General features: G+C 41.5%; 2 protein-coding genes across 3 annotated transcripts; both read right to left on the reverse strand.

Moving 5' to 3' along the window:
- Positions 1-1,574: 1,574 nt before the first annotated feature.
- LOC139465425 (uncharacterized) lies at positions 1,575-9,195 on the reverse strand. 2 transcript variants are annotated; one of them, XM_071247135.1, is made up of 4 exons: positions 8,906-9,195; positions 5,796-5,923; positions 3,460-3,601; positions 1,575-2,363 (listed from the first exon to the last, which is right to left on the reverse strand). In XM_071247135.1, exons 1-4 carry the CDS (start codon positions 8,959-8,961, stop codon positions 1,676-1,678), a joined length of 1,014 nt encoding a protein of 337 aa, XP_071103236.1. In that variant the 5' UTR covers positions 8,962-9,195; the 3' UTR covers positions 1,575-1,675. The 2 variants fall into 2 exon arrangements, with proteins under 2 accessions (XP_071103236.1, XP_071103237.1); XM_071247136.1 differs by having other exon boundaries at positions 5,780-5,923.
- Positions 9,196-10,828: 1,633 nt separating this feature from the next.
- On the reverse strand, positions 10,829-14,735 carry LOC139465427 (uncharacterized). Its single transcript, XM_071247137.1, has 3 exons — positions 14,622-14,735; positions 13,060-13,201; positions 10,829-12,036 (listed from the first exon to the last, which is right to left on the reverse strand). Exons 2-3 carry the CDS (start codon positions 13,175-13,177, stop codon positions 11,207-11,209), a joined length of 948 nt encoding a protein of 315 aa, XP_071103238.1. The 5' UTR covers positions 13,178-13,201; positions 14,622-14,735; the 3' UTR covers positions 10,829-11,206.
- Positions 14,736-24,580: the final 9,845 nt, after the last annotated feature.

Below are 24,580 nucleotides of genomic sequence, written 5' to 3' on the forward strand. Positions count from 1 at the left end.
AAAACCTAACGAGGGACGCATTAAACACTATGTACAATCGCACATTTTAAAAATTTGTGTTAGTTTCTTTACAATGTCACATTAAATATTGTCGGTAATATAAATTCTTTGTAGGAAGATCACTCCGGGTACATGGAGTTTTATGCTTCCCTCGTTAGGTTTTATACCATATAAATTGGGAATTATCCTAGCGCGGATTTCGATTGACCTGAGGTGAACTTACGATGTTACGTGACACGCTTTTTGCTTTGAAGCGGGGTGTAAGGAATTTATTCGGTCTCTCAGAAATGCACGTGCAGTCTGCATTGCTCGTGGTGGGGTATAAAAGAATTATTTCACCCGTAAGAAATTTCTTACCCTTCAAGGCGGGTTACACAGTATTTTTTTTCAAGATCATGTGGACCAATCAGATCTAATCATTCTGATATGGAGGTATGATAATTATTTTGAAAGTTTTAAGGATTATGCGAATTTATACGGAAATATTTAATAGGTAATTTACACACCATTTATTCACTTGTGTTTTCACGTGTTTAACACCGACCCTTTTAACACAAAGAGACAGGTTGGCGACAGAGACAGTGCGACGCTATTGTTATGCTAGGTGAAGACGTGTTGTTATCTCGTTCAGCTGTTGACAACTGACACCCTCTATATAAAATGTTCAGCTGTTGATATCTGACACCCTCTACATATGGTGTTCAGCTATTGACATCGACTGACACCCTCTATATAACGTGTCCAGCTGTTGACATCGACCGACACCCTCTATATAACGTGTTCAGCTGTTGACATCGACTGACACCCTCTATATAACATTTTCAGCTGTTGACATCGACTAAATCCCTCTATATAACTTGTTCGGCTTTTGATATCGATTGACACCCTCTATATAACGTGTTCAGCTGTTGACATCGACTGACACCCTCTATATAACATATTCAGCTGTTGACATTGACTGACACCCTCCATATAACGTGTTCAGCTGTTGACATTGACTGACACCCTCCATATAACGTGTTCAGCTGTTGACAAAGATCGACACCCTCTATATAACGTGTTCAGCTGTTGACAAAGATCGACACCCTCCATATAACGTGTTCAGCTGTTGATAAAGATCGACACCCTCTATGTCACGTGCTCAGCCGTTGTCAACGACAGACACCCCTACATAACATGTTCAGCTGTTGACAAGGATCGACACCCTCAATATAACGTGTCCAGCCGTTGTCAACGACAAACACCCCCTATATAACATGTTCAGCTATTGACACGAAAAGACACGCTCTATATAACACGTTCAGCTGTTGAAAAGGATCGACACCCTCTGTGTAATATGTTATGGTACAGATTGTCATGTTGACAAGGAGGAGCTATTATTTTAGATAGGTTCAGCTCTTGACAGATTTGTATAGACTCTCTCTCAATATATAATATCATATATCTGGTCCAACGATTGAAGACAAGTAAACGAAGAGTTAACTTTTATCTACCACAAGAAAGGTTTACTCTGAACGAGCTCAGTCAAAAACGATTTAAGATCTTGATACCACAAGAAGACCTAGGGACAGTGGTGGAAAATCAATCATGTGCTTTATTACAAAAGCGTACAAAAACAGGTAAAATGAACACGTATTGACAGTTGTTATGAAAATGTACAACAGCGTGTTGACATTCAGAAGCGAAATGTAAAGTTATCATCAAGCGTTGTCACTGCTTCCTTTCTTCTGTCGGTCTCTCGAATATGTCGTAGAATTGTGAGTCCAATCTTCACCAGAAATGCGATCACCGATACGACAAGCAACACCACGGTGAATATAGAGTTAGCTGCCCCTGATTGCCAGTTCTGGACCACGCTACCAGTGAGCGCCACTATCAACACAAGGTAGGGAGAAACGGTGTAACGTGAATACTTATCAAGAAATGTCCAGTCAGAGATAGCAAATAACACCAGCTCACCAGCGAGGATGCCAAGCGAAATGGTTGAGCTCATTCTTGGTGAGATTCCGAAGTCTCTTTCATAGGCGAGTGCTGCTGCAAGGTTAAGCAACGTGGCAAACGTACACCAAGTTGCATACATGGCAAGGCCGTTCTGGACAAACACCCGCACCAGCCAGACATCCACCCTCCTGCCTTCTTTGACGAGGGTGTGTCTGTGGGCGGCCATGTCACGGTAGGACAGACCCAGGCAGATGTACGTGGACAGGCATGTGAGGAGCAGGAACACGAAGGACAACCATAGGTACTCCCGGTCAAACAGGAGGCTCCACCCAAGGACCACGCCCCAGTTGAGGGCGGAGGTCAGGAATAACGTAGGACTCAGTAATACCGGGCTGACGTACACTGGGCCGTGGGGGGCTTTCCTGAAAAAATAATTCGGTTTCATTTCCAGTGCATGAGTAGATGCGCCAAACATCTTACTGATGTATTTTTATATGTTCATTGAAAGTTATTAATATATTCGTATAAGCGTTTTCCGCCATGAGTGAGTGAGCAACGTATTTAGACGAAACAGATGATATGAATTTTAAATACATTAGACGATCATTGTTATGAGAAAAAAGAAAAATAGGTGTTGCCGGGGCCAGATGTGGCCAGGTTATCGTACATAGACTGTTGTTATGTCTTCGTAGCTATTAAAAGAGCTAACACCACGGCTATAATACGGTCCATCCACAATCGAGTCTTTGCGCAGCACTCTGCTGTGCCCGATTTGTTATCAGCTTTACTGCTGACCAAGAATGCATAGTGTGGTGTGGCGATTGTTGCTAGTTTGTTTAAGGTGGTTCTAGAAGACTGGCCGTACGGATAGGAGATACTTGACAGTGAACCCAGGCCTTTTTCGACCCGACTTGAGTCTTATGTACTTTTCAAGTGCAGATTTGATACTCGAATTCCTGCAAGCTTCCAACACTATTTGGGACTCAAGAGTCAGGTTCAAGACATTCCACAGAAAAAACACAGGAACATTCGTGATTATACTTAATGGACCCATTGTATTGCCCTTGTATTGTCACCCTAAACCTGTGTTTTAATATAACGTGCTGATTCTCATTGATCTTGTGTGATCCTTTACTGATTTCACAATTTAGTTCTGTACGAACCGAATCTGGCTTTTCCTGTTTCAATTTGGAAATCGCCTCGTAACAATAGTGCCACCATTAACACAGGGTGTATATTGCAGAGGGCAGCTTGTAGCACATTTACGCTGTATTGCTGAGCGAGTGAGTTTAAATCTGTCTAGCATAATTTAAGTAATATTAAGTAATATTACTCAATCTTAATGTAGGAAAACGGTCCAATATGGTGTAGGTCTCAGACATTTACCACCTTGGTGAAACCCCAGATTACGGGTATGGTACTGTCAAATTTTGAATTGGGACAGATTTGGATTTGAACCCCCTATCAGCGGATCCTGTCATGGGGAGGGTATTTCTGGGAGCGCGTGGGATGACGTACCTGCAGATGTTGATGAGGGCGAACACCATCCACAGTCCCTGCCACACAAAGATGACCCACCAGATAGCGAGCATCGGACTGGTCGGGGTAATCTCTACAGCATACTTGTCAGATATGTCTTTGATGTCGTAGATCAGTAGTTCTGTTATGGAAGATCACAGAAGATTAGATCGTCATATGTGAATAAACAGGAGGTGCATTTTGGCTCTACAAATGAAAACCTAACCTAGTAGTTAAAGCATTCTTTATCATACCGAATTGTGTTGTTTGTTTGTTGTTTAACTCCCGACTCTGTAATATTCCAGCTATATGACGGCGGTTTGTAAATAATCGAGTCTGGAATAGACAATCAAATGACTGACATCATGAGCATCGATCCAAGCATTTGGGAAACAATGACATGCATCAACCGAGTCAGCGAGCCTGACCACAGGATACACGTTAGCCGCCTCTTACGACAAGCATGGGTTGTTGAAGATCTATTCTATCCCGGATCTTCATACCGAAGTCCCGGGTTCGATTCGCCACATGGGTACTCTGTATGAAGCGATAGGACTGAACATTGCTGAAGGCTGAACATTGCTGAAGGCAATGTGGGATTCACAGTGGTTGTTCATCTAGAAAAGCATTTAACGCCCATACAGGTGGGATTCCCATGTGTGTTCACATCTTACAAGCATCACCCACCCATGCAGATGGGCTAACAGAAATGGTGGGAGTGTTTATAAACTACAGGCGCTGTTAACCAAGACAGGTTGGAGTGTTTATAAACTACAGGCGCTGTTAACCAAGACAGGTGGGAGTGTTTACTTGCTACAGGCGCTGTTAACCAAGACAGGTGGGAGTGTTTATTTACTACAGGCGTTGTCAACCCGACATGTGGGAGTGTTTACTTACTACAGGCTCTGTCAACCAAGACAGATGGGAATGTTTACTTGCTACAGGCTGTGTAAACCCAGACAGGTGGGAGTGTTTACTTGCTACAGGCGCTGTTAACCCAGACATGTGGGAGTGTTTATAAACTACAGGCGCTGTTAACCAAGACAGGTGGGAGTGTTTACTTACTACATGCGCTGTCAACCCAGACAGGTGGGAGTGTTTACTTACTATAGGAGCTGTCAACCCGACATGTGGGAGTGTTTACTTACTACAGGCTCTGTCAACCCGGACAGGTGGGAGTGTTTACTTGCTACAGGCTCTGTAAACCCAGACATGTGGGCGTGTTTACTTGCTACAGGCGCTGTCAACCCAGACATGTGGGAGTGTTTATAAACTACAGGCACTGTTAACCAAGACAGGTGGGAGTGTTTACTTACTACATGCGCTGTCAACCCAGACAGGTGGGAGTGTTTACTTACTACAGGTCTGCCAATCCAGACAGGTGGGAGTGTTTACTTGCTATAGGCTCTGTAAACCCAGACAGGTGGGAGTGTTTACTTGCTACAGGCGTTGTCAACCCGACATGTGGGAGTGTTTACTTACTACAGGCTCTGTCAACCAAGACAGATGGGAGTGTTTACTTGCTACAGGCGCTGTTAACCCAGACTGGTGGGAGTGTTTACTTGCTACAGGCGCTGTTAACCAAGACATGTGGGAGTGTTTACTTACTACAGGCGCTGTTAACCAAGACAGGTGGGAGTGTTGACTTACTACAGGCGTTGTCAACCCAGACATGTGGGAGTGTTTACTTACTACAGGTCTGCCAATCCCGACAGGTGGGAGTGTTTACTTGCTACAGGCGCTGTCAACCCAGACATGTGGGGGTGTTTATAAACTACAGGCGCTGTTAACCAAGACAGGTGGGAGTGTTTACTTACTACATGCGCTGTCAACCCAGACAGGTGGGAGTGTTTACTTGCTACAGGCGCTGTCAATCCAGACATGTGGGAGTGTTTATAAACTACAGGCGCTGTTAACCAAGACAGGTGGGAGTGTTTACTTACTACAGGCGCTGTCAACCCAGAAAGGTGGGAGTGTTTACATACTACAGGCGCTGTCAACCCAGACAGGTTGGAGTGTTTACTTACTACAGGCTCTGCCAACCCAGACAGGTGTGAGAGTTTACTTACTACAGGCTCTGTCAACCCAGACAGGTGGGAGTGTTTACTTACTACAGGCGCTGTCAACCCAGACAGGTGGGAGTGTTTATCTATTATAGGTGCTGTCAACCCAGACAGGTGGGAGTGTTTATCTATTATAGGTGCTGCCAACCCAGACATGTGGGAGTGTTTACTTATTGTTGGCGTTTTCAACCCAGGCGGGGGGAGTGTTTATCTATTATAGGTGCTGTCAACCCAGACAGGTGGGAGTGTTTACTTACTATAGGAGCCACCCACCAGCTGTGGCGTCCGTCCAAGGGAGAAAATCAACAAGTTGAGGATAAACATTGTCCAGTTGAGTAGCAAGCTCATGATAAGAACAGGAGAGTGTCCACGCGTCTCGGTAACCATGGTAATTGGATACCCTGGAAGATAACAGAAACATATCATATCATTGTCTTAGAATAATATATTATGCTACCAATACTGACACGTTTGAAAGGAAAGCTCTCGATTTGAAATCTGACGGAGGAAAGATTTATGTCATATTATTTTAAAGCATGATGTATACTGAACCAAATTAAAAACTTCACAATCCTAAACTTTTAACATTTTGACCAGTGATCATTGTGGGCCCTTATTGTGTATTTAAACAGTAATGGCCACGTATTGTCTTCAGATAACATCCGTTTTTGTGCAGGTGAATCGATCAAAATCATGTGCACAGCACTATAGTGGCAAAGGTGTTTTTTTCACGTGCAACTGGTCACGTGGCCATAATACCGCACGTGTTTTCAGCCAGACTTGTTAGCAGTCATTAACAAAAAAAAGAAAAACACAAGAAAACAAAAGTCTTTCCGCCCATTTGTCATGCCACGCCTTTCAAACGTGCAACGTGAACGTGCCATGATAATAATGATTGTCTGGATGCCCTGAACACAGTGTTTGGCTCTCTCTATTAATGAAAACAACATCCTAAAGCAGTAACCGAACAAATATCTTTGTAACAAAAATCCTTTTTCCATAATCATGAAATATAAAACGTCTACACCAGATATATTTGTTTGTTTGTTGTTAAACGCCACACTCCGCAGTATTGCAGCTATATGTCGGCGGTCTGTACATCGTCTAGTCTGAACCAGACAATCCAGTGAATGACATCATTAGCATCGATCCACGCAACTGCGATACAATTACATGCAACAACCAAGTCAGCGAGTCTGACCACTCGGCCCCGTTGGTCGTCTCTTACGACAAGAATATTACCTCTTATGCCAAGCCTGGGGTGCTGAACACCAATTCTACCCCGGATCTTCACGGGTCGTCAAACCAAACTGTGTAACTAGTCACCTGTGTCTGGTTGTATATGGTGTCCTGGACCAATGCTAGAGAGAGATGGTGTTTTCCCGACTTTATGCGTATTTCTCACACGGGCCCGCCAGGCCAGTTAGTGGTTTGTGTATGCGAGTCTTCAGAACAACACAGTGTCATTAGACAATGACGTTAAGACTCTTTTGTTCCATATATTCCTAAGTTACGTTTTTGTGTGTGCCTTGTTATTTGGGTTGGTGCCAGCTTTGTCGTATTTAATCGCTTTACTTCCTTTTCAGTAATTTCATTGTTTCCCAAACAATTGTGTATAATAACAACAGTAACTAAAGCTTGTCTTCGTGGAGTTGGACCCCTCACAGTAATCTTCTTAATTAGCACCTCTTGAACAAACACCCACATTGTTTATATTGTTGTCATTGTTTATCGGTGTAAACATCAAGTACAAACAATAGCCCGGGATTCCGATTCCTTGTGAACGCGAGATGTCGGGTAGTACAGATGTGACTTCAACGTTTAAAACGAAATACATTAGAGTAGGGGTATAACAATGTGAAAGGAAGAAAGAGTCCGCCACCTGGATCACTATCGTCAGGAATATACTATATACAGATTTACTATTCCAAACATGGACTCCTACGAGTCCGCCACCTGGATCACTATCATCAGGAATATACTATATACTGATATACTATTCCAAATATGGACTCCTACGAGTCCGCCACCTGGATCACTATCATCAGGAATATACTATATACTGATATACTATTCCAAATATGGACTCCTACGAGTCCGCCACCTGGATCACTATCATCAGGAATATACTATATACTGATATACTATTCCAAATATGGACTCCTACGAGTCCGCCACCTGGATCACTATCATCAGGAATATACTATATACTGATATACTATTCCAAATATGGACTCCTACGAATCCGCCACCTGGATCACTATCATCAGGAATATACTATATACTGATTTACTATTCCAAATATGGACTCCTACGAATCCGCCACCTGGATCACTATCATCAGGAATATACTATATACTGATAAACTATTCCAAATATGGACTCCTACGAGTCCGCCACCTGGATCACTATCATCAGGAATATACTATATACTGATATACTATTCCAAATATGGACTCCTACGAGTCCGCCACCATGATCACTATCATCAGGAATATACTATATACTGATAAACTATTCCCAATATGGACTCCTACGAAGGGGTGACCAGGACAGTGGTCACAAGGATCCACTGATTAATAGTTTAAATCTTTTATTCGCCCTGCTTACGACCCTCCTTCTCTTTCTCCTCCCATTTCTCCATAATTACTTTCCTCACCGAGCAAGACTATTTCTACTCAATGTTTTTTACAATTGTACACGGTGTATAAAGTGGTTGTTGGTTTGTTGTTTAACGCCGCACTCAGAAATATTCCAGCTATATGACGACGGTCTGTAAATAATCGAGTCTGGACCAGACAATCCAGTGATTGATATCATGAACATCGATCCACGCAATTGGGATCGATGACATGTATCAACAAAGTCAGCGAGCCTGACCATCCGATCCCGTTAGTCGCCTTTTACGGCAAGTATGGGTTTTTGAAGACCTATTCTACCCCGGAATCTTCACGGGTCGTGTATAAAGTGAGGAAAGTTATTATCCCGAACGAGTGAATATCTGCAGCTATTGCTTGCACATGAAAACAAATCAACCCATGCTGGCCAGGATCGCCAGAAGGTTTCTACATCCACCTCACACATCGGGTACCCATTCCCTGCTGGGGGAACAGAGGCACATTTGAACTAAGTCACTTGCCCAGGCTGAATAATAACCCGGCCACCAGCGGGATATGATCTCAGCACCTGGCGGTTGCTAGCCCGGCGCTTTCCCACTAAGCTAGTTTAGTTAGTTGTGTTAGTTAATTTAGAATTAGTTTGCATTTAAGTATTGTTATTGGGGTTTAAACGTAACTTAAGGGATGGAATAAATCTTTAAAAACTAAATTTGTGTTTGTGGTTATTTCAATACGTGACAGGGAACCAGGCCACTGGGAACTTACCTGTGTTTGCTGGCCGCAGACGATGAGAAGCAGGTGGCAGATGGACTGTCTAACATTCGCTTTGAAGTGGGGATTACAGCTTACGACTGAAGAACCAAACAAGCTGTTTTGCGACCGGTTTTAGCGGACATTTCGTATGATGATGGTATGGTTGTGTACTGTGAATATTCTTAATTCAGCAATGATTTCCAGAGTGTAGTAAATCGGATGCCAGTTGTCTTGGAGTATGCCCCGCTGTAACATACATACACACCCGTGGGTCTGCCAGGGAGAGGATGCTTGCCGAAGGGAAGACTGACCTTTTAGCTAAATCTCCCGCGTTAAACCTGGCTTAGCCTGAAGAACAGGTCTCTGTTGTCCAAACAAACATCGTGATATGATATCTTCCATACAACATTTAAAAAATATATTTTTGTTTGCGTGCGATTGACAAATACCTGTTTATATGTAACTATTGTGGGTATATGATTCACCCAATGTGTATTTGTCGTGTGCTCTGCAATTTCATACTCGTGTTTGATGAACGCTAGAAAATATTAAACTTTCAAAATCAATGCAACTTTTACTTGTTCGTGTTGGTTTCGGTTATGTGTGGGATATGAAACGTATTATAAGTATATATGCTTTTTGATCAGAATCTGTATTTAGGCTAAAGTGTTCACATAAACAAGAATGGCATGCTATGTTGTTTAGCATAAACAAAACACTATAACCATTTCAAAATTTCAATTGGTGTTTAAAATGTATAACTCTTTCCAAATATACATTTGCACAAGCAAGATTTCGTTGCAGTTCACGGGGAAGAAAGGTGGTGTATCAATAGTAAAATAATCATGTAGAAGATGAATATTATATTTTTATATTAGTATATTATGTTGCGCAACCCTCTGTTCATCGTTTTAATATTATTTTATCAACATCAAATGTGAACACCATCCAACACATAGCCATGTTTGTCGCCCATGTAAACTGTCTGAGAGCTCCTTGTTAGTGTTTGTGTCATTCACAATCTACTGTCTAGCGTTCACAATGTACTTGCTACAGTGCAACAATGTTATGTTCATGTAATAATGGACAGCCATTGTGAACATGGGCCGATGGCCTACATTCTACTTGAATATACTACTATACACAATTGAAAGACAATACACAATTCAATGACAGTAAAAGCACAATAGCAATATTAAATATGAAAGCAGTGGTGATAGAAAATGTCAGTGATGATAATATTAACCAAGCAGCAACAGTGGTCAAGCACGTTCTTGTTCTCTTATTTCCCAAAATCCAATCTGGAAATTTTCACAAAGTGCCTGACCAGTCTAGAGGCACTGGAACATTACAGAAGATTCTAGATCACTCTTGACCACACAACCATCTAAATATAGCAACTTCCACAACGCTGATTACATAGTGCTACATTCCTGACAACTGATTATTGTCCAAACACAATGCCATAAACTTCCACTAAATGTAACTTATATACTACAATTGTAACATTGTTCAACAATAAGTTACCCTGCAATATGACAATAATGTAACTAGGAAATTAAGCTCACAGTCGTAGCAGTTAAATACAAGATCTGTTCTGGGTGGAATTGGGTTGATCGCATTCACTGGAGCGATGCAGAACACGGCCCTTTGTAAGGCTAAACTGTATGTTGCCGTTTCCTTTCGAGATTTTAGTACAAATTAAATGCAACGGAGGATGTGTGTTGTTACATAAAGATCTATAATCGGATTATATCTGGTACGAATTGATATACAACCGTGATGTGTAATCGGCCGTAGCGGCTCGCCAGTGGAGGGAAGCAGTACGGGTTCACCACGAAGAACACCACAACGCAAATTGTGAAACATTTGGAAAAATAAGACCTTTATTTCTATCAAAGGTAGGTGATATACGACTATACGCTGACATTACATTAAAATGAAAAAAAATAATACCATGAAAAACACATAACACAGGCAAGTTACAGGCACACATTACAGGATGGATGAGTGTTGAGTCAAGTATTACAAAGTCAGTAATTGCAGTAATGTCTTTGGAAGTGTGAATGAGGCTGGTATGGCGGTGCAGGAACACACCAGTGTCCAACAGGGTGAGCATCATTGTCCAATGGGTCACCATAGCAACCTCACTATAACATAGAAGGTTAACCAGCCGGGGATGGTATCAATCCTAGAAGTGCATAAAAAACAAAGTCCATGGTGATGTACTCGCTCATAAGGGATAATGCCCGTTTTGAGGTAAAGGGAGATCTTCAGATATTGTCATCATGTGTGTGTTTTAACTTGGTGACTTCACGCTGTTCCGCCTTGCGTTGACTCTGTCGTTGGAATGAACACTTTCTGTCTGCCTGTGTCCCGGAAGTGACGCCACAACATCACGATCATCTTCACGACTAAACAAAACACCGCCATACCCAGCAATACAGCAGTGAAGATCGAGTTCCGCTTCTCAGGATTCCAGTTCTTAATGATACTCCCGGAAAGGGCGATAATCACGACGATGTACTCGCTGAATATATACCTCGTATACTTGTCCAGTACGGTCCAGTCTGAGATGGAGAAGACCACAAGCTCCACGGCCAGGATACTTAATGCGATTGTGCTGGACGTGCTCTGGTCAAATCTGGGGTGTTCGCCGTAGGTCAGGGCAGTGGCCACGTTCAGGAGAGTAGCAATGGTGCACCAGGCTCCGTAAAACGCCAGTCCGTTTTGAACAAATGCCCGGATGAGCCAGATCTCCTTTTTCCGCTCTTGTTTGATGAGTGTCTCGGAGTGCTCAGCCAGGGCTTTGCAAGAAAGACCAATGAGTGTGTATATGGAAATAGCGGTGAGAGCCAGAAACACAAACGACGCCCATACTAGCTCCCAGCACCACAGGAAGGTCCAAGAAATGACGATAAACCAGTTGAGGATGGAGAGGCTGAAGAAGGTCGATGTGAGCAGGGCGGGGCTGTTGTAGACGTAGCCGTCGGGGGCACGGCGGCAGATGTTGACGAGGGCGTAGATAATCCAGATAGCCTGCCACACGTAGATGGCGCCCCAGATGCTAAAGGTGGGACCAGAGGGCGTGATCTCGAGCATTAGTTTGTCCGAGATGTTTCCAATCGTATTTGGGTAGAGCTCTAAAACATACAGCAACAGCACAATGTCAGTTTTCTGCTTCAATATTCACAGCTTTTTGGCATCGGCCCGTCGAGAAAAAAAAGTAATTATGCTTTAGACTAGCTGTAAACATACCAGCCCCCTCCCCTCACCCCCAGAATATCTAATTTGAGTAGTATATATTACAAATCCAAGTGATTCCATCAGTGCCGGACACTGGCTGTCATGGCTATCTTCGGTAAAGGGTCCCCCTGCGCCGTGGCAATGTTCCTTGGGTTGACAGCAAAATACCAGTGTTAAGGGCTGTCAGACAAGGGGGAAACGTGGCGTGTAAGTAAACTCGGGCTTTTCTCCCACATTAAGCTGACACGTCGCGATGTAACTAAAATACTGTTCAAAGTGATGAGTTACAAGTCCTTAAAAAGTGATAAGGAAAAGCTGGAAGGACGCTAGGAGTAGTACAAGTGTATGCCATGAAACCTACAACGAAAGGTATGGTGGCGACAGACTTATCGTCCTAACCCATGACCAGCGGTTCCCACCATAAATAGCGGGCCTTTAGACTACCTGTAAGTTGATGATCTATAGTGAAGAAAGTTCAGTGTTGCAATTTGCTATACAGGAGCACGTTTGACACTTATGCCTAATGTATAGTTGTTTGAAAGCACACAACCAAAGTTATGGGGGCGAGAGATGAATGGTTTTATCTTGGAATTGAAAAGGGTCCAACTCTGCACAAACCTTTGCGGCGGTTTAGGCAACGATACCACAATTGCTTCCCCATTCCCCATAAATAAGAATAACACTTTACTAAGGAAACCAACACATTCGTCTAACATTTGGTAATTAACTATGACGCTGGATTTTGCAAGTTAGACATTATTGGGCTGATGAAAAACAGATAGGAGAAAGAGCTGCATGCCGTACTTGTGTTACAGCTGGTAGATATGAAAACGTTCGTCACGTGATGCGTATAGTTTCTTTGTTTGAAACCACATAGAACCTTGTCATGTGTTTAAATGATACATGTGAGGGTCACGTACTTAAGTCGATCCCCAGAAACTCCCTGGTGTTGCCCAGGAGACTGAGGAACTGGTTGGCAAGGAAGGCCACCAAGTTGCCGACCATCAAGGCAATGAGGAACGGCGAGTGTCCAGCCATTCTGGTCAGTGGTGGAGGGGTTGGCTGGAACAGAAGAATACATCTCAAGTAGGTCTTCATATGTGACAACTAGACTGTACACACGGACATTCAAACAATGGAAGATTCACTTGATATATGACAACTAGACTGTACACACGGACATTCAAACAATGGAAGATTCACTTGATATATGACAACTAGACTGTACACACGGACATTCAAACAATGGAAGATTCACTTGATATAATTATGACAACTAGACTGTACACACGGACATTCAAACAATGGAAGATCCACGTGATATATGACAACTAGACTGTACACACGGATGGCGCATGGCGAGTTGGGTACTTGACCACACGGACATTGGACCGTCTACATTGTGTCCGCACTCACCGCACCAGATGATCGATACAAGGTGAGGTGAAATGGGGTTTAACGTCGCGTCCAAGATTATTGCACTTATATAGCGACGTGCATGTACGTCTGTGTGTTTGTGTGGCTGCTTGTACAAGTCCGGACTGATGCCGATTTAGTATACTGACTCCGAGCCGACCAGTCCTTGTTTTAGCCCCTTAATGCCGAGCGCCAGACGTCTTTTGACGTCTTTTGGTATGACGCGGCCGGGTATCGAACCCCGGACCTTCCGCTCTCCGGGCGGACGCTCTACCACTAGACCACGGAGGCGATACAAATATATCCGTTGGCTACTTGATCTTTGTCACATTGAGGTGAATATGCAACGTGTATTCACCAAACTATCTAGAATATGGCGCGTTGTTATAAGAAATAGGACAAACATCGCTCTCTCCATCAGCATGTATGACGCCATTCCATGCGCGTGATGCAGAGGAAGGGACAGGCGGGGGAGACTCCGACCTGAGTACATCCCCTCGTCTCTCTCTCTATATATATCTACTGCTGCAATCACCAGGCAACGGACACGCCAGAGATGTGCTTCCGGTAGAAGGCAGATTGTTATCGACGTCCCCACTTATAGTTCAAAGACAATTCATCGATTTGGCTTTTTCTAAAACCACATACAGCTGTCATTTATTTAAACATTTACGGAATGAGAGTCCCGAGAGTCTGTACCTCGTGTAAACACCAACAGTCGCACGGTCGCGAGGTCTGTTTACACTCTACAATAGGTTTTTTCAGCTTAATATAAATAAGTAAATATAAAATATAACATAAATAAGCAACATTTTCTTGATACCGGTGTTAGCACCTACACCGAAACGTCGCTCTTAATTGTAATAAGTTGCTTGATAACGGTGTTAGAACCTACACCAAAACGTTGTTCATCCATAAATTCTTATCCTTACTTAGTACTCCAACTTCTAAATGCCTATAAAAAAATTGAATATAAATAGACTGCTATCAACTTTAATCTAAGTTCCTACACTAACAGTTCAATTTTGTTAAATTCTAAGATATACAGACATTTATTTCTACTCACATGTTTCAGATTCTGCGTTTCTGTGTTCGACTGGTAAACGTGTTCACTGACTCCCCAGAACTTACACAACAAACCCACGGATTAAGTGACGCACAGCAATAACGTGGCCAAACACGTGAATATGATTAGCCTAAAGTGAATCCACCTATTCTCGGTTACACGAAAGATGAAAGCATGTATTGAAGGGAGGTAACCACGGTAGTTGTAAATTCACTCAAGCGTAGCAATCTCTGTGGCATGTGTGGGAATATGGTCAGCGGTGACTTGTTTTCTCTCGCTATACCGCCACGTGACTGTCTGTTCAGGGCTACCATAAAAACATACATGGGGGTCGTGTCAAAGCTATTTAGGAGCAAAATTGTAAATAGGAAACATGACGAGACGTTTTTGGACTCATGTATTCATGGATAGATAAAGTTCGGCAAGATTTCCTCCCGTATCCCCATAGAAAATATATATAATTAAAAGGACTAAGCGGCACCTTCGACATACATAACTTTTGGAGGTGGGATACGGGCGGAGGAGGGGGGGGGGGGGGGGGGGGGGGGGGCGTGGTTACTCTAGAGTATAGTATCCTACCTTAGTGTGGGAAATCTGGGATAGGTTATGTCCAAAAATTAAGGGTAATTCATCCCAGTGAAGCATACCTAAGTGGAAATAGGAAAATGTATCCTGGGATAATTTACACTAACTTTAATTGGAAGAAAATGTGGCAAGATGTCGACAGATATGTGAAAACATGTGAAAAGTGTCAATTTAATGCAAACAGATGGGCCTTGATTGTTCAGATGTATAAAAAGACAAGTGTATCCGATCCTAGGATAAATAGAACTAGCAACAGGCTAACATATTCTGGTGTTATTTATGTTGATACTTGCATTTTCATCATGTTTGGTTGGGGTGTGGGGTGAGAATTGAGGGGGGGGGGGATATATGTTGACAGGATTAACACACTGGTATGGGTTCAAATTCATCAGGGAGAATCATCCTGACACTAGATAATTTCACCACCGGGATGAAAAATAGGGAAGGATGATATTCACTCTTACATGAACATGTAACCTCCATATGTACAGTCAATCATCACGCTTCATTGGTTTGCCTACCGTGTACAATGGTTGTAGGCATTCTGAGACGACCCCCGTTTTAAACCCGTTTCGCGCAACTGCCCTCTGCTGCGTCATTGTAAACATCAACAATTGTATTTGTCTTGGTCAAGTGACTAGACCTTCGACTTGCACAAGTCTCTAATTATTAGTTTAAATCTGATTCATACTTTCTAGATTATATACATACTATGAATAAGTTGTCCCTTTAAGAGACAGGATCTTCATTTGGCTTGACTTGCCTATTGGGGGGGGGGGGGGGGGGGGGTGACAACACATCAATGGACTTATCTTTCAGTACAGCCTTGGAGCAAGGGTAGCGGGACCTGTCACCTGCGGGTAAGGCCAATAGTACAATGAGATATAGCAGAGACTATTATATGGTCTCTGGATATAGCTTTAGCCCTTTGTGTGAAACTGGACCAGAAACCTCCGGAGCATTCATATCGGAGCATTGTACTCGGTCGAGGACGTTATCGCTGTTATGTGCTGCAAGGCTATCGGGTCAAAATGGACTATATCATTCTTGGGGCAGGACCTACACGTAGATCTTCATTAAATAAACATCCGACAAAAACTATCGTTACGGTCCCAAACAAAATCATAAGTTAAATCGCCATACTTGTATATTTTGTCTCAGCTCACGTTCAGATCCGAAAAGTAACTTTATGTCCAGGTTCGCTTTGAAGCTAAAATTCTTCTTCAAAACTACTGAAAATATCTATCCCATATCTCCAAAACATGTTGTGCATTTCTCTGACACAAACTTTAAATTTTTATTTTTTTTATTTTGAACAATTCAAACTTGAAGCCTTCACACAAGCTGGTGCTCATATTTTATTTCTCAGTATTAATATTAAAGAAAATACATGTGTCTGGTGTGGTTTCGACATGTTTTGTTAAAAGCAGGTTTCAAAAATACATTTGTCGGTAATTTGCAAGGCCATTTAGGATATAGGTTTATTTACTGATCGTAGGAATGTAATTGAAGTCCCGTCATATACTTGTTGTCTCGGTGTCAAATATACCGTGAAAGGGGATTTTATTTTAATGATGGAATATATACAAAATAGGGCCCTTTCTAAACAGTTTAAGAATGAAGCATGAACAGAATAAGGTCCTATCATTACAGTTTTATAACAGAATATTTACAATCTGGGGTATGACATACATGTTTTTTATGTCATAAGCTTATGTCATGGATAAATGCTTTAGTTAAAGGATATATAGAGGTTACCATGCTTGTGTGTTTAGTTATGGTTCATACCATTGTGTTAGCGAGCCTTGACGTAGGTGATGAAACGGTTCTACTGAAACTGACGCACTACAAAGACAACTGCACCTGGAACATGGACGTCATGGACGGATAGAGGCATACATCATCACCTACAACGCCAGTTATACTGTAAACGAGAGCCACAAACTACGTCGTAGAATCTTCTTACTCGTGGTTCTTATTTTGCACGTGACACATGTATGTACATAAGTACAACTGTAAGCCGAAAAGCACTGGTACATATTGACAATTGCTGGGGAACTGGTAACCTATGGTGTGTGCGGGTAGGTCGGGGGTTGTGATGGTCTCAGAACTGTATCATACGCCCACCCACCCACCCCCACCCCCACACACACACCCCCCCCCCCACACACACACACACACACACTGACCCACAAATAAAAAAAAATATATTTATTTTTTCATTCCATTCCGAAACCACCTCCCTCCCCACCCCCAGCCCCACCCCCAGCCCCACCCCCAGACCCACCCCCAGACCCAGCCCCAGCCCCACCCCCACTCCCTTCACCCCTTTGTAGTGAGATGAAGTAGTAGATAAGCATTAAACAAATATGTTTACCTAACCCAACAACGTGATATTGGTGGTTACACAACCGTCGGTTACACACTACTGAATCTGTTATGTATGTCTGTCACGTTTCACGACACGAGGAAAACCACAGCCTGAACGGTGGGGAGAATTATGCAAGGGAGACAACTGCAGAGTGTATGTATCGGAAACTGGGCACATTCATGGTATGAGTAAGGCGATGAGTTTGCTAACGGAATCTGACTGCACCTAGTGACAGCCGACATTCCCCCAGGGTCTGTGTGTACGCAGCCAACACAGACACTACTGTCGTAACTGCCTTTGGGCGTCCAGTGCGACCCTGCTACAGTTACTATATGTATTGCCGTTCCTGGTCCTTGTGGTCAATTAAGCCAGGACATTGCCCTCGCCTTGTCCACCACGGCTCGGCTCCGTCAAGGAGTGATTGGTCTAATGACCCTTACTCCAAGTTGTCTCTATCAGCATTCACACCCGCATAATAAAGAAACGCAACACCAGTTTAAACTCACATAGTTTTACTTACTCTCTGCCCATCTATCAATACAGGACAGGATCAGACTGGCCAGGCTCGTCACTAGCTGGGGGAAACTTAGAACGATCGGGATTCGACTCGATCGATTGCAAACCGCGCTCTCCTCTCCCAATGTTGAGGGTATCATTTTATAGTGTTCGAGCCTGGCCTGTCCTTGTCACATGTCTCAATACCTCCATTTGATTCGTTACAAGTTTAGATCTGACCATGAACTCATGTGTGTCGTAATCGGAAAAATACAAAAGCCTACGTGCCAGATTGCTCATCTCTCTATTGATTTTGTGACTCGCTCCTAAGCTCCAAATGAATTATGCCTTGAAACTCCCCATTTGTTTCATTAACTCCTGGACGATAGCCCGAGACCAATCCAATGATAAATGTGAAATGTCCAGAATACACTTGTGATAAATGTGAAATGTCTTTTCTCTATTGATTCCTTTCCAACTAAAAGTTCTGTCACAAACTATATCTAATGTAACTCCTCATTGCGGCCATAAGGGTTCTCTTTGTTATCATTAGTTTCTGAGATGCATTTTTAACCTTATAACACTACCTATCATAACGCGGACATTTCCGTGTGTCCGGGGGGATGGATAGAAGAGCAAATGGGGACGCTAGATAAACAATTGTTAACGGGAAACGGCACCAGTTGAATTCACACCCATGACAAGTTTGAGGTATAGGCGTGTTTTAAAATAAGTGTGTTGACCAACAGGAAACTAATGTTGAAGTGAAAATTGATCGTATGGCAAGTGATAATTGTTTGTTGTTTAACGCCGCACTTAGCAATATCCCAGCCATATGATGGGGGTATGTAAATAAGCCAGCCTGGACCAGACAATCCAGTGATTGACATCAAAAGTTTCGGTCTACGCAGTTGGGATGCGATGACATGCATCGACCAAGTGACCGAGCTTGACCACCCGATCCCGTTAGTCGTATTAACTCAATTAATTGTTTATTTTTTTAGATAGTTTAACAAAGGTGCTCTGCTGCTGTTTGCAGAAAAGAAAGACGAATTCCATTATGACTTTAGGCCAAGTGTTACTAAAGGCATTCCTATCTATTATTATGGCACGATAAGTATCTTAACGCAATTCCCTCTTGGCTCCGACTAGTCAACACTAGGCTACCCATCTATCGGTGAGATTGTGCCCCTTAAAAAGGCAACACGCCATATTATCATATACTGATAATTAAACGTTATTATGTGAATCTAAAGACTACAGATGCCTTCCGTTTTTACATTCGAAGCCAGTACACCTGAACAAACGGCTGAAAACCAGGAAACTGAACCGGTAAGTGAGAAACAACACTGTGATCAAAATCAAAATCTCTCACAGGACAGCTTTTCTATGAACGTGTCAGCTAATCAGAAGGATATATCGTATCCATCAACAATATTTAACTTTATAAATGATGCCTCCATTGACATTCTCACAACTAAACTTAGCAGAGCTCTCATGTTGCCCCAACTTCAAGACAAGTTTGCCAAGTTATTTGAAAGTGTAGCTAAAGATCTTATCGAAGGTCTAGCCAGAGATATTGTACAACCGCTAAAGCAAGAAATCATTCATCTTCGACATGAACTCGAGATGAAAACTGATGATCTTGAACAGTACAGTAGAAGAAACTCTCTACGTATTAGTGGCCTACCTGAGTCCAAGGAGGAAAACACGGAGGCACTAGTGATGGAGGTCCTCAGAGACTTACACCCTGACCTTACAGCATCGGACATCGACAGATGCCACCGAGTCGGTAAGAAAAACATGGATAGGAACAGACAGGTCATCGTAAAGTTCGTCAGCTATAGAAACAGGCACAAAGTAATCTCAAACAGAAGAATGCTGAGACAAAATAGAAGTTCAGTCTATATAAACGAGGACCTAACCAAGCATCGAAGTAAACTGTTCAAACTGACCCGAGATTTAAAAGCAAAACACCTAATCTCTTCCACGTGAACTTATGATGGCCGAGTGTATGTTGAGGAACAACCCGAGGGTGTTATGAGGGTGATTCTGTGCGAGTCTGACCTGGACAGATATCGCTAACTTTATTGAGAACTTACATTAGATAAGATTTGTACCCTGCACTGTACATCTTCAGTTACAAGTAATCCATACTGCGATGAAACAGTGATACAAAAGGATCCGCCAACGTATACTTATAGTAATGTCATCAAAACCAACTACTGTCACGTGTCCACACAACGGAAAACACTCCATGTATCTGTTGTTACTGTTACTTGAGTCATGTACTATAATTGTATATAAGTTTACCTCTGTCTCTACCTTCTGTCAGCCTTCCTATGTATTCCTACCGAAACCTTCCTGTATCCTTTTCCTATTGCTTTCTGGTGCACACAGTTTTATGATGACTAACTATCCTTGCCATAATTCTTTGTCAAGATCTGCATTGCCGGTTTTGTTAAATATGCATGATATTTTGTTCTCGCAGTTATCTTACTATTGTCAGTGTTCCCGATCACACTACCACACACCTTTGAGAAGTATGTATATATTTATCTTACCCAATGGGTAATGATGTAATTCAACACCGTGTGGTGATCGGGGTTTTCAATTGTATTTTGTGTCAAAAGAGTCTGCGTTGCACACTTAAACTCAGCCTAAGTTGTACTTCATTGACTGTATTTTTTCTGAACGAATTTTACAAATTGTGTGATATACTACATGTCGAATGCAGAGCGTGCAGCGTGTTTGTATTTCTTTGTTTCATACAAGCTCAGATCAGAAGCGCTAATGTAACAATTGTATTGCTATTGTTGCTCATGCTAGCCGGGGACGTACATCCAAATCCTGGACCACCGAACCGTGACAACGCTGACCAGTCACTGTCTATATTTCACCTAAATGCTAGAAGTATACGTAACAAACTCTCTTATTTAAGTGAATACCTTTCAGATTACAGCGTCGTTTGTTTTACCGAGACACACCTAGATGACAGTATTAAAAATGAAGACTTGAGCTGGGAAAACTTTTACGAACCGGTACGAAAAGACAGAAATATGTTCGGTGGTGGTGTTATGATATATGTAAATAAGCTGTTATCTTTTAAAAGAAGACACGAATTAGAAAACATGCAAGACGAATCGATATGGATTCAAATATGCTTACCTCAAAGCTCAATTTTATTGTGCTCTGTCTACAGACCTGAACATAATTCAGTGAACTTTTGGACTCGCTTAGATGATAGCATTGAAAATGCCCTGGATATTTCGTGCAAGATTACTATTGTTGGTGACATAAATGAAAACATGTTATTGTCTAGGAGCTTAAACGTAAATGAATTAATAAATAGGAAAAATCTACAAAATATCATAACCGAGCCTACCAGAATTACGAACCATACCAGTAGTTTATTGGATCCTATTATTATCAGTGAAGATATAAAAGTCATCGACAGTGGTGTAATTGATTTTGATAGTAAAATTAGCGACCATAGGGGAACTTACATTGAAATAGACACTGGTTTGCGAACAAAATTAGCATATAAAAGAGAAATTTCATGTTTCAAAAACGGTGACTATGATAAGCTCAATTCGCTCATTGAAAATACTTGCTGGAATGAATTATTTAGTCAAAATTCAAATGTTGATGAAGCATGTAATCTGTTCTATAAATACTTGAATAAATATGTTAAAATATGCATTCCAACCAAAGTAGTAACCATTCGTCCAAATGACAAACCTTGGTATGACTTCAGTTTAAGACGAGAATCCAGGAAAAGAGATAGATTAAAAAAGAAGGCTAGAAAAAGTAAAAAGGAAAAAGACATTCGGGCCTATAAAAATCAGAGGAACAAAGTAAATAACATGAAATGTCACGCTAAAGAACATTTTTACTCAAACCTCGATGAATTGCTATCAGAATTGCATGCAGAAAACAAACCCTCTTACTGGAAAGTTTTACGTTATGTTGTGAAGAACTCTGGCTCAGCTAACAACATAGCCGCTCTTAAAATGTATGATACGGACGAACACCCGACAATTTTTACTGATATTGAAAAGGCAGAGAAACTGAATAAATATTTTCAATCTATATCTGATGTCCACGATACAAGAACAACTATGCCCGACTTCACATTTCGTACAGAGACAGAGATAAACAACATAATCATATCTAAAAAGGAAATTGAAGACATAATACAATGTTTGCCTCTTAATAAAGCCTCCGGACCGGATAAAATTTGTCATAAATTATTAAAGAAAACTGTATATTCTATAAGCGAAGCATTGTGTTTACTGTTCAATATGTCACTACAATCAAGTATATTTCCATCAGTGTGGAAAAAAGCAAACGTTATACCATTATTTAAGAAAGGTGATCACACTATCGTTTCTAATTATAGACCGATATCACTCATTAGTTGTTTAGGAAAATTGTTTGAGAGAGTAGTGTTCAAACATTTATATAATTATTTTCATGAGAACAAATTGTTGTATAAGTACCAATCTGGGTTTCAGGCTGGTCACTCAACTGTCCATCAACTAATAGAACTTTACCACCAAATTTGTACAGCGTTAGATAACAAAGAAAACTATTGTATTGTATTCTGTGATGTATCAAAAGCCTTTGATCGTGTATGGCACAGTGGGCTTGTGTATAAATTAGAGAGGTATGGTATAAAAGGCCAATTGTTAAAATGGATCACCAGTTACATAAGTAATCGTAGCCAAAGCGTATTTGTGAATGGGGAAATATCCAAACCAAGATACATGAAGGCTGGTGTGCCACAGGGGTCCGTGCTTGGTCCTTTACTCTTTATTGTTTATGTTAATGACATTGCTGATAAATTAGACTGTATGACAAGACTGTTTGCCGACGATACATCGATTGGCATGTCATCCAATGATAACAGTGTACTGGAACGTTCCTTAAGCACAAATTTAGCAATCTTAAGTGAATGGGCGAAACTTTGGCTCATAACTTACAATCCCGATAAGACCAAATCGGTTCTATTCTCTCGCAAAGACAACAACGGAGGTCTAAAACTATATTTCAACGGAAAAGAAATCAGCTCTGCAAACAGTCATAAGCACTTGGGTGTTATACTTGAAGCCAGTGGCAAATGGTCTTGTCATATAGATACCATAATTAAAACAACTTCCAAGATGATTTACTCAATGAGAAAACTCAAACATCTACTTCACAGAAATACTATTAACAATATATATAAAATGTTCATAAGACCACACTTTGAATATGCATGTGAGGTTTGGGATGGTTGCACCGAAGGACAAAGTGAGAAATTAGAACAATTACAATTAGAAGCTGCACGCATTGTAACTGGTCTACCTAAATATGCCCCCCGGCATTCATTATATTACGAAACCGGTTGGGAACCCTTAGTTGAGCGTAGAAAGAAACGTAAACTTTGTCTTTTCTTCAAAATTAATCATAACATGGCCCCTTCCTATCTAACAGATATTCTACCCAAAACGGTTGCAGCAAAAAACTCATACAGTCTCAGAAACTCTGAAAACATCAGTGTTCCTGTCACAAGACTAAGACATTCGTGTGAATCCTTTTACCCATCGTCTATCCGATTGTGGAACTCTATTCCGTTATCAGATCGAAATTCTACGATTTCTTGTTTTAAAAATTCGCTACAAAAGCACCACCCCACGTCACCTGCGTACTTCGCTTATGGAAAAAGAAAATATAATATCTTACACACAAAACTGAGATACATGTGCAGTCAATTGAATTATGATTTATATAGAATTGGTATAAAAGATCACCCGAACTGTACATGTTCGAATACATGTGAAAATGCATATCATTATCTCATGGAATGTCCATTCTTTAGTCATCAGCGTGAAATTATGTTAAACAGCCTTAAACATATTGTTCATAACATACCTATTGATGTACACTTACTGTTACACGGCAATGCAGATCACGTTGTTACAGAAAATGAAGCTATATTTAAGGCAGTACAACATTATATATGTACAACTAAAAGATTTGTGTAAAGAACTGTTCATTCAACAATGTCTGTCTGTCTGTCTGTCTGTCTGTCTGTCTGTCTCTCTCTCTCTCTCATCTATAGTGTTTTATGTTTTATGCATATATATTGAATTTGAAATTGTGAATATTTTGTAAATACCAGGGAGAGGGCATTCTAAGTTGGAAGAACTTGTCCCCCAATCCCGTTCACTCCTTGTGAATAAATATGTTTAAATCAATCTAAAGACTAACTGGTTGCTGTCGCGTGTCTACGAGAAGATGCGGTGAGGTGCAACGTGCATGTTTGTTGGTGTGTGCGTGTATCGGTATCATGTACAAAAATGATTGTCTGGTCTGACGATATACCTTGCATTATTATTATTATTTTATAATAATTTATATATATATACCCAAAAGAGGCATACGAATTGTCTAATGACACTGTCTCTTCTGTAAACTAATAAAGCATGGAACCAGCATCCTTCTGTCACATCCTATTGGTCCT

The sequence above is a fragment of the Haliotis cracherodii genome, unplaced genomic scaffold (assembly GCF_022045235.1).
Source record: "Haliotis cracherodii isolate W230 unplaced genomic scaffold, xgHalCrac1.p SCAF_18, whole genome shotgun sequence".
NCBI classification, from domain to species: domain Eukaryota; kingdom Metazoa; phylum Mollusca; class Gastropoda; order Lepetellida; family Haliotidae; genus Haliotis; species Haliotis cracherodii.